The following is a 12,023-nucleotide window of genomic DNA, read 5'->3' on the forward strand; positions in this document are numbered from 1 at the left end:
AGCCAGGCTCTTTTCAGTGGTACCCTGTGTTAGTACAAGTGACAGTATGCACAAACTGAAACACGGGATGTTCCATCGGAACATCAAGAAATGATTCTTTATGCTGAGATTGACAGCACTGGCACAATTACCCAGAGAGGTTGTGGAGTCACTTCACTTGGAGATCTTCAAAAGTCACTTGGACATGGTCCTTGGAAATGGCTGTAGACATTCCAACTTGACCAGTGGGGTTGGACTAGACAAGTGGGGTTTTAACTATACTCTCCTTCATGATCACATAGATTCCAACAAAAGACGGAATTATGAGGATGTAGTCTACCTAGAGGGGTTTTGTGCAAAGGTATTATCTTACTGTAATTGTTGGAAAACTAAAACAATACTCATACATCTCTTCATATTTCTATTTCCTCTGGGAAAATATATCAATCTACTGCAGAGAAAACATTCAGTGTCATTCTGTCACTCCTCCATTTTAGCACTTTCGAACTCACTGGCCCCAAATTTCTTCACTAATGATCCCAGGAAGCCTGAAATGAGTAGAAAACTTAGCACTACATTTATAAGCAGCATTAAAATATTCAATGTATATTAAATTTAGACTAGTGCTGATTTATATTGTACTTGCCATGTATAGTCTATGAATTATGTCTTTTTGTTTAATCCCGATCTTCTTAACCAGATTCAACATGTTATCCAATGTGTTATTCCCTGAAGGAGTTCACATACCACATATTTTCTTAGAAACTTGTATTTATAATGTGTCTTTCCTCACAATATCTATAACACATAGGTATAGTATTATATAAAATGCTTTATATAACTGTACATGACATCTTTCTTAACTCATATTCACATATTCTCTCTGATTAGTTATACAGTCACTGGAATCCCAACTATTCCTACATTGCTGTTGTATATATATACATATGTAAAGACTTACAGTGTATGAGTATCTATCTAAATACTTTTGAATTGTAGGAGTATGGTAAATTTTATCTAAAATTTTGAGGAAATTTATTTGTAAGAATGCTTTAACATTAAGATATTTATTTTAACAGAGAGATTGATTAATTTTATAAAATTGTATTTTAATATAATTGTAAGTAAAATTTTCTACTTAAGGTTATTTTCACAGTTTTGTTCAAACATGTTTTATTAAAAAAATGAGGTTTTATTAATTTTAGGTGAAAATCAACGTCAAATTGATTCTAGATTGAAACGGATTAAGTTTCACTTGGGTTTTAAAATAGTCAGATAATACAGAAAATTTAGTAATGAAAATATGTATGTTTATTTTTTTTTCCTATCTTACTCACAAAAGAATCTTTGAGGTATTACATGGATAAGAAAGTTCAATTCTCTTATCTAGAGACTTATTTGCATTTCTTTTTTGTTATTAGAGCTTCAGTAAAAGGCCTTTCATGTCAGTAAGTACTTCTCTCTTACATAAGGAATACATTATTCTAACCAACTTAACACTTCCACATTCTTTTTCAATGGAGAAGGAAACTTGGGTTGGCAGCAAGTACCAATCATGTTAGAAGAAGTTATCATGTGAAACTTTACAGTTTCAAGCATAGAAGATGCTAAAGCAGATCAATATTTCCTGATGTGGCTAATTTGGACGTATTAAAACAAGTGTCTTACAGAGCATTGTTATTCAAATAGTCCTGGAGGCTTGTGTGCATTAGCTCATTTCATAATATCACGTATATAATTAGGTGACCCTTGAGTGAAGAAATCGGTATTTATGTAATTCAGTTGAGGTTGAAAGCAGTTTTCAAACTGGGTTGGCCCTCAGGGGTGTGGAAGCTGGAGATAATTCCTAAGGTGCAGTGGAAAATTTCAGCTGGCAGCTGTCTTTCTCCCTTCACTTTTCCTCTTTCTGCTCTCTCACCACTAAACCAGCATCTACAGCTCAATTCCCTCTGGAAGCATTGTGAAAAATGCAATTTGTGATTTCAGCTAACAGAGTGAGAACCAGCCGTTCCTGATCTTGGGTCATAAAACAGCAGCAACAACAAGAAAAAGTTAACCTTAACTTTGTGCAGAAAGTTTGAAGTGCAATTCTGAAAAACAATTTGAAAGCCACAGACTGCTGAAGGTATCAAACCCCACTGTGAAGGAGACCTCACTGCATGGTAGCAATTCTGGCTGCAGTATGATACTTCGACCTTCTTCTCCTGCTGTGTGGTCGAAGACTCAAAGCACATCCCCTAACAATCCCACATCTATCTAAAGGCTGGAGGTTTTCCCTTTAAATGCAATCAACCTTTATAGAAAGTGAGTACAACAAGCGGCCAAATTTACATAATGTAATTTAAAATACTGTGAAGAAAAGACATTCTGAGACCTTCTTTTTAAATGCAGATTTCATGAAGAGCTGGAAATAAGGTAACATTTCCAACACATCTTTTATGAAAGAGATAGTGTTGATTATATTTTTGTTCCTGTTTGCTTTCTTCAGTTTCTTTGCCTAGGTAAATAGCATAATCATATAAATAACTAATAGCACTTAGTATAAATAATTAATTTCTATTAACTCAAAGCTTGACACTTTTCTAAAAATGTGTAAAAAATGAATTTTCACGTACGTTGAAGGAAAATATCTGTTCTGCAACCAATTGAATTCTTGATAAGGCATGTTAGTTAATAAACACTTCAATAAGCCAGTATCTTAACAGGCTGTGTACTTCAAGTATAACCTTCTCTTCAAATGATGGAGAAGTAAAAGGTATGCACAGGATTGTCAGGACAATCCCAGATATGAGTACAAACTAGGAGATGAACTCATTGCAAGCAGCCCTGCATTGAATGAATTGGGCGTCCTGATGGACAAAAAGCTGGATATGAACCAGCAGCGTGCTCTTGCAGCCCAGAAGGCCAACAGTATCCTGGGCTGCATCAAAAGAGAGATGGCAGCAGTGAGGGGGAGGGGATTGTCCCTCTTTATTCTGCCCTCATGAGGCTCCAGCTGGCGTACTACATCCAGGCCTAGGTTTCCCTGTACAGGAAGGATTTGGAGCTGTTGGAGAAGTCCAGAGGAGGCCATGAGGATACCAGAGGGCTGGACCACCTCGCCCATGAAGACTGATTGAGGGAGCTTGGCTTGTTCATTCTGGAGAAAAGAAGGCTTTGGAGTCACCGTGACCTTTCAGTACACCAATTAGACACCAATTAGAGAGCTTATGAAAAGGAGGTAAAACAACTTTTTACACAAGCAGATAATGATAAGACAAAGAGGAATGATTTTAAGTGAAAAGAGGATATTAGATTAGATATTAAGAGGTAATTATTTACTCAGAAGATGGTGAAAGCAGTGGCACAAGCTGCCCAGAGAAGCTGTGGTGCCCCATCCCTGGAGGCACTCAAGGCCAGGTTGGATGGGGCCCTGGACCCCATGTGGCCTGGTGGGAGGCAGCCCAGCTCATGGCAGGTGATTTAGACTAAGTGATCTTTTAAGATCACAATCCCCAAACCGTTTTATGGTTCTATGAATGCAAAGAATGTAGACTGTTGTTTTATATTAAGAGAGTTAGTGGTTGTTGCTGCATTTGATTGTTTTTCTTATTGCCCTATGATTTTATTACACCTTACTTGGATCTACAGAAAGATGTTCTAGCTCCCAGTCATCAATGCCAAGATCAACAGAAGTCTTTTTCCTCTCAACTTCTACTTCGAATGCTCCATTTTTACTAGATGAAGATAGTATCATCCTACACACCTCAGATGGAACTTGATTCTTCACACAGAAAGCAAATTTTGGCTCTACTGCTCACAGCAAAACAAAATAAGAGCTGGCTCACTTCACTCCTTGGAGTAGAAGTGGAGGTAACTTTCCGCAGAGCACTTTATTCTAGTCTCAGCAACTGTATGTTTTCAGTATAAGCTATAATCCTCTGCACTGGCATCCTGGTGAAAGGAATGCATGGTAAAGCAGCAGAGTGGTCAGTGAACTGTTTAGAGTTCCAGTTTTCCCATTTCTGTGAGGAAAATAAATGATGAGGAATGCTGCCCTGGGGAGCACCAATGTGTATGGATTCACAGCAGAGCTCTGACTGGTGCAGCTGAAAGCGAGATGGCTAATTAGCCATTTGTATTTATAACATTTCAGGAAAGAGCAGTTTCATAAGAGTAACTCATCTAGACCTATTAAGAGATTTCTTGTATAAAGAAATCAGGATGTAAGTACCTAATCTTTTAGGCAGTTCATTCAAATGCAATGTCTATATTTTAATAGTTTAAATTTAGAGAAGCTGTTCTGCTGTGTTCTCTTATCTGTTTCTCCCCTTGTGTCTCCTTTTTTTTCCTCCTCCTCCCTTTTCTTTTCTCTGTAAAAAATTACACACTAATTTAATTTTGTTCAGAGAAGTTGCATTTAAATTGATTTGCTGTATTAAAGAAAAATCCCAATACATCTCGCTTTTTATTGCTGTATTACGTATGCTTAAGATCTGATCTTTTCTATGCTTGAAAATCTATTGGATGAAATAGGTAAATGAAAAGCTTACCTTATATGTGGAAATAGATACAAGTGATTTTTGCACTTGAATGTGTGTAACTAGGTCACCAACTTCTCTCATTATATCATTCAGAAATAAATAAAATAAAATAAAATAAAAAACAGGTCTGAAATTATCATATGACCAGCAAGTAGACTCATTGAGAACAGATAAAATCTGAGATTAGGCATGATGGAAAAACATTTCTTTCTCAATACTAACTGAGTTTTCCTATCCCAGAGGCACTTGACTGCTACAACAGAAATTTATAAATCAGTAGATGGTCCATATTGTTGCTTTAAGCTCCTTGAAATATGATGGTCCTACAGGAATGTACCACATAGACTATCACTATAAGTCACATATGTATCACATAGTCCATGCCTCAGACTCTGCAGTATACATTTATGCACATGAAGAGAAGTTATTAGTAACAGTCTGGCATTTGAACTTAATTCAGATGAAATAGAACTGTTACTGATTTAAATATAGCCATATTTGGTAACATGGTGCAGCTATCACTAGTCAGTGGTAATTGTTGGAATTGTTAGCAACTGCTAGTAATCTGTGATGATTGTCTTCATTATCTGTCTCTGTCAATAATGAAATTAGATCCATTTAGATTGATTTTCTTTCTTCTATTCCTAGCCTCCTTGGTTGAGTCTCTTATATATTAGCAGTAAAACAATATTTAAACTGGTTATGTGTGTGAGACTGTAGCATTTCTACCACCTACTTTTCTTTCTACAATGGCAATTATATTGGCTTTTAATTTGCTATGTTGTATTATAACATATTATAAAAAAAGTTGTGCAAAAGATTGAATATAACAGTTGAGTTATATTGAGTACATACACAAAGATGATGTGGAGCCTGGAGCATCTCCTAATGGAGAAAGACTGAGAGACCCAAAACTGTTCAGTCCTGAGAAGAGAAGACTGAGAAGGGAATCTCATCACTGTTTATGAATATCTAAACTGCGGGAGTCTCTGTGGGCACACTCTTAAATTCCATGCAGGAATAGAACAAGGAGCAACAGGGAGAAACTGAAACACGGGAAGTTCCATACAAACACAAGAAATACCTTCTTCATGTTCAGAGTGACAGAGCACTGGAACACATTGCCCAGAGAGGCTGTGGAGCCTCCTTCTATGGAAATATTCAAGACCTATCTGGATACCTACCTGTGCAACCTATTGTAGGGAACTTGCTTTAGGAGGGTCTTGGAGTTGATGATTTCTAGAGGTCCCTTCCAAAACCTACAATTCTGTGATTCTGTGAATCAAAATACGTGTATTATTTTTCTTCCCTAACGGTTTCATGTTGTGCAGATATAGTTACATTTCTGTATTGGATTAACTGATACCACACTTGACTAAGTACTGTAATATACATATAAGTGTATATCTGGAATGAAGATATTTTATCAAAACAATTGAACCTTTTGACTTTACTACCTAAGAATTCCTCATCTGTTCCTGTGCTTTTTGCTTACTAGAATGATAGGAAAACCGTAGTCTTCTGCATGACTACAGGCCTACAAAAGTATTAAGTGATTGACACTGCTGCAACTGTCAGTTCTGTCCAGTGTTTATTTTCAAAAGCTATGTTTGATCTTAAATATATGCAAGTGTATGAAAATATGCTTGAAATATTTTATCTAAAGGTCAAAAAGGTCTTGGAGATATCTAACATGGTAAAAATAGAAATATCTGAATAATTTCCTTCCTTGATTTTTCTTGTGATAGTATTAAAGTATCTGACGCAGATGATTTCTATAAGGAAAAAGAAAGTATGTATATATATATATGTATATATATGTATATATGGAGGTGTATATATATATATATACACATATTATATATATATGTATATAATATATATATATATATATATACAGCCACACACTAATATATATATATATATATATATATACAGCTACACACACACATAGGTTCATAGGTTCATAGGTTCATAAGGTTGGAAAGGACCTACAAGATCATCTAGTCCAACCATCCTCCTATCACTATCCCTACCCAACCACTAAATCAAATCCCTAAAATGGTTTAAACTGCTGCCTTTGAGCTTTCCACAGACATACCTTCGTGTTTTTCTGTTCTGATATTTTGATCTATTGGGGACTTGGACAACCAGAGACTGAGAAACTTCACTGTTGCATCACTCAGGAAATCACACATATATCCCACATCCAGTGTGGGGAATGAAAAGAAAAACAACAAATATATTTCCTTTATATAAGTATCTGTTGATCTTATTGTAGAAAATACTAACTTGGGTCAGTATTTAAGCAGGCTTATTATGATGTTGCTAGGACTGCTGGGTCGCTGTCTGGAGAAGGCAGTGGTTTTGTTAAGTGGCTATATTTATGATTGTTTAAAAGATCTCATCTCTGCATTTTTCTTCATTCCATCAATACTTCCTCTTTATTCAATTGTACTTTCATTTTCTTTGCGAGACAATTCTACAATTCATCCTCTTCTCTCACACAGACTTTACCATGTTCTTTTACTTCTGTATTTAGAGCTTTTCCACCCTTCACGTTATCACAATCCTCTGCCACATGTCTGAATATAAATATGCCATATGGCAGATATCCCATTTGTCAGATATCCCATGTGAATGTATGTCTACAATAGTTTCAAACCAACTAATGCTAAGGTGAAATAGGTACTGAGTGATGAGGTACTAAGTGGTGAGGTGAATGTCATTTCAAGCAGACAAAAGGGTGAAAAACAAGTTTAAGTCATAGACTCAGAGTAGCTTGAGTTGGAAGGGGCATTAAAGGTCACCTAGTGTTCCATATGGTTACAGATTTAACCAAGAAGTTAAATAATATCAGGTAAGAAATGATGAATTATTGCTTCAGAAAAACTATGGGAATTTGGGCATTAGAGCAATTGCTCCCTGGATATAAAGGAAGATATGGAGATTTATGTCTTTAATGTGTTTATTTGTCCTGTTGTCATCACAGGGTTCTGTCAGAGCTTCACTGCTAATGAATCCTGAATAAGGATGTTGAATGGCTACGAAAACAAAAGACCTGTAATGAAATCTGTATATTTAGTAGATACTATTGATACATTGTTTTTACTTTAAGGTTTATAGTTCAATAATGTACAAATCATAATTTAGTGTGAAGAGAGCCTTATAAATCAAACTATGGTGAAATCTCTGTCATAATTTATGGAGTATGTTTTGTACATCAATGAAGCATGTGACTTCCTACTCCTAATAAACAAGTTTGTTTATGAGGAAATATATACAGTCCTAGTACGCCCTCCACAATGTATTTATAACTTCTGTGATTTTTTATTGCTTTTTTATATTTGTATGGATTAGAAGCTTCAGACTGGTCCTCTTTTGAAAGGTAGCTGTGTAGTGCTAAAGGTGTGTTGATTGGACAATACTGTAGAATGAAAGGAAGAAAACTGTTGCATTTGCTCTTAATGGGGATTGTAAAAATGCTTGAGATGGTTTATAAAATTTTCTTAAATTCGTGATGTAGGATTTTTTATTTGCTTTTTAAATGGAGTGCCCCCAGAAGGAGACATATGGAAAATTTTCTGAACCCTAACACACTAACATTTTGACCCTCTTCAATATGCATACTTGCCAGAGGGATCTGCTGTGTGCTGCAGTTTCTGAGAGCCAAGAGGCTTCATATCCACTGCATCCATTATACCCCAGACATAATCAGAAAACTCGCCTCATATTTCTCCTTCTAATTCCCACCTAGGGACTGTTTCAGTTTTCTCTCTTTCTCTGTTATATGAGCCCATTAACTTTATTTTCTTTGCTCATATTGTTGTGCTGCTCTGGCTTTCATACCACTCTTTTTGAATTTTGTTTAATCCCAGTAGTTCTGGTTTCTGACAGTTTTGGAGAGGTCAGATTGACAGTGTAGTTAGTATTTAGAGCTTCAGTAAAAAACTCTGTGCCACCTTGGAGCAGTATTAAGTTCCTTGGATAATACTTTGGGCTGTTGAGAGTAAATTCTGCCAGAGAACTTAGCTACAAAATCACAAATTATTTCAGTACCATATACACCTGACAGGACAGGTTAGTACATAATTACCTTGAAGTCCAATTCTGTGCTTCGATGACCGGGAGACAGACATATGACTAAAATCACAAACAGATACGTCATTAAGTCATTAAATAAAACCATTGTCACAAGATCATTGATTCAAAGAATGGTTGATGTTGGAAGGGAACTCTAAGGTCATCTTATTCAACCCCACTGCTCAAGCAGGTCCATCTAGAGCTTCTTGCTCAAGATCATGTCTAGATGACTTTTGAAAATTTCCAAGGAGTGATTCCACAACCTCTCTGGACAGTTGTGCCAGTGTTCAGTCACTGTCAGAATAACTGATGCATGGAGTTGTTACAATATTTTCCTATTGTTTGTTTTAAAATCATGAGATAATATTCATTTGTGATAATATTTATGACAGTATTTAAATGTGAAATTAGTCAGTACCTCCCTGTGTACTTGCATTTATCCAGTAGTGTATACTTCTCTCAAGTAAGAGATTGATAGGTTTTTTAAACTTTCTCATTGTTTCCAAGGGATATGTTTTTCAAGAACACAGAGAGAGACCAATCTGGGAAAAAACTGACATAGGTGACTTTAAATGAGGTTCTCTAGCCGCATATAAATACTCCAAGGAGAATCTTTGTGGAGGAATAATGTAATGTACAGGGAAAAAAAAAAGTTTTCATTGCCATACTGAATGGTTTTGAATTGTATGTACATATGAGAGTGTTGATTTGCTCTTGAACAGCTTAAAACCAGCCAGAGAAATCCATATTCAAGGGATACATTTTTTGCTTTGTATAAACAACTTGATTCAGTTTAAACAGATGGGTTCTTGTAGGTAGTTCTGGAGAAAGCAACAACATTATCATGAATAGCTGCAGAATACATAGAAAAAACTGTGTTTGGTTTTCTATCACTTGATTGGGATGAAAATTACGACTTAAAATTAATGGCATGTACATCAGCCTTTTTTACATTTCAGACTTTTATTTCTATTTTTATTGCATTACAGAAACTCAACCTACTGTATGAAAGTGTCCATTTCGCTGACGGTGGGTGAAAATGACACTGGACTCTGCTACAATTCAAAGATGAAATATTTTGAAAAAGCTGAACTTAGCAAAAGCAAGGAAATCTCATGCCCCGAAATAGAGGATTTTTTGTTTCCATTTAGGGAGCCTGAGATTCTGTGGTACAAGGTAAGGAATGCAAAAGGTTTTTGCCTTCATCAATACATGATCAATATTCTAATGATTTTCACAATCTAAATACTATATAAACTTTGACTGTTTAATAATTTCTGAAGAATGGATAGAATCAAAGATATAAAAGAATGAATTAATAGATAAAGAGGGACTCAACTGCTTCTTATGGTAAACTTTAGAGCTGATAACAGATATCTGGTAACAAAACAGATAAAGAAAAAAAAGTGTTATAGGTCCAGGTTGGTTTGATATCTTCAGGGGAAGCCGTACGAGCTGTGTACACAGCAACTGCTTGCACTGTATTAGAGGAAACACTGAAGGGTATTTCTAGAAATTCAGACATAAAATATGTTTAGAAAAATGGGAACAGAATGACTGTGTGCACGATTATCTAAATGAATGACTTGATTTAGCAGCATAAAACCCAAAACTTTAAAAAATTGGATACAATAAGGTTTACTTGAAATTATCAGAGATTTGATAGTTTGTTACTTTATTTCAATACTGTGTACTTATTATCAGATTGTTACTTAGGGGTCAAGACTCATGAAAGGGCTGGGGCATCTCTTCTATGAAGAAAGTTTGAGGGAACTGGGCTCGTTTAATTTGGAGAAGGATCCAAGGAGACCTCATTGTGGCCTTCCAGTACTTGAAGGGAATGTATGAACGGAAGGGGAAACAACTGTTTAAATGAGTTGATAGTGACAGGACATGGGAGAATGGTTTTAAACTAAGACAGGCAAGATTTAGGTTAGATGTTAGGAGGACATAGGAAGTTTTCAGTCAGCGTGGTGATGCACTAGAACAGGTTGCCCGGAGAAGTTGTCCTTCAAGGCAAGGCTGGATGTGGCTCTGGACAGCCTGGTCTAGTGGTTGGTGACCCTGCCCATGACAGGGGGGTTGAAGCTGGATGATCTTTGAGGTCCTTTTCAACCCAAGCCATTCGATTATCTAATAAACAAAAAGTTGTAATCTAGAAGGATTCTGGCTAAATTAACTGGCAGAATATCTAAGAGGTATGTAATCAACTATTTGTTTATATTCCTCTCAGATTTTATGTGTATAATACAATGTATACCTGAAGATTTATCAAATTTAAAACTGTAGCTGGCTTCTAAAGAAAATCTCTGAAGATTTTAGATTTTTACAAGTCATTTACAGCATTTGCATGAACAAGTTGAAACAACCTCTAATAATTAAACATTGAAAAAGAAAGCCCATGATGTATAAACAATGGTTATGTTAAGATAACCAGGTAAATACTTTGTGACAGTCCATCAAAAGATATTATGTCTGACGAAAAACATCAGTCAGTTCATGCATTGCTTATCAAGAAAAAAAAGACCCAGAGACAAAAGAAAGCAAAATTCTAAGAACTTTTTTTCAATTATCACTTAAATTAATGGTGAAAATATAATAATCACCTCAAGGAGTCAAAAAACATGTACGGAAAATATGTCACAATTTTCACACAAAATCCAGTGTTTAGGTAGTAAAAATTGGAATGATTATTTTTGTTGTTGTTGTTACTTCTAGTTATAAAATTTATGAACATTGTAAGATGTTTACAGAATGAGATATCTAATTTATCATCATTTCTCCTTGTTCTCATCTTCTGTTTTTCTACTTTTTTTTTTAATTGCAATTTTATTTAAAGTAAACAAATTCTTCTTTGCAACCTCTAGCTACTTCTGATATAATGGTCATGAATTACAGACATAAATGTAATGGCAAATAGTTAAATGAAATAGGAGTTCCCCCCCACCCCATCAAAAACTAAAGCAAAACCACCAAATAAATAAAATTCTTTTATTTTTCTTGTCAGAATGAAAGAAATGTCAGTTGATAAAATTTTATAGTCCTTTCTTTTTCGAAATTTTACTTCACTGAACTGTTTTTTAAGATATATAATGTATATAAAGTTTGTAACTATCTCTGTCTAGCCTTCCTTTCTTTGAGTAGCATTGTTAACAGTGGCTCAAGTGTAAGAACATGGTCACTGAATTATGTTATCTTTAAACAGGAATGCAAGTCAAAGACATGGAGATCAAGTATTGGGTTTATAAAGGACACTCTTGTCATTCGGGAAGTTAGAGAGGATGACATTGGAAATTACACTTGTGAGGTTAAATATGGAATCTTTGTTGTCAGAAGAACTACGGAATTAACAGTCACAGGTAATCACAGGCTCTTATTATCTCTTATGTGTAGAAAAAAATGTTTAATTTTGTGATTAAACAAATTCTAACTATTCTC

The 12,023-nt window shown here is 35.3% G+C and overlaps 1 protein-coding gene across 2 annotated transcripts in view; it reads left to right on the plus strand.

The window, feature by feature from the left end:
• IL1RAPL1 (interleukin 1 receptor accessory protein like 1) overlaps positions 1-12,023 on the plus strand; it is a 583,898-nt gene that overhangs the window by 313,524 nt on the left and 258,351 nt on the right. For both annotated transcript variants that reach the window (XM_065741550.1, XM_065741549.1), the window contains exons 3-4: positions 9,575-9,761; positions 11,791-11,944. In XM_065741550.1, the coding sequence (XP_065597622.1) occupies positions 9,575-9,761; positions 11,791-11,944 (341 nt within the window). The remainder of the gene's footprint in view (positions 1-9,574; positions 9,762-11,790; positions 11,945-12,023) is intronic.

The sequence above is a fragment of the Cyrtonyx montezumae genome, unplaced genomic scaffold (genome assembly GCF_038088225.1).
Source record: "Cyrtonyx montezumae isolate F1298 unplaced genomic scaffold, pur_monq_1.0 scaffold_3, whole genome shotgun sequence".
In the NCBI taxonomy this organism is placed as follows: Eukaryota; Metazoa; Chordata; class Aves; order Galliformes; family Odontophoridae; genus Cyrtonyx; species Cyrtonyx montezumae.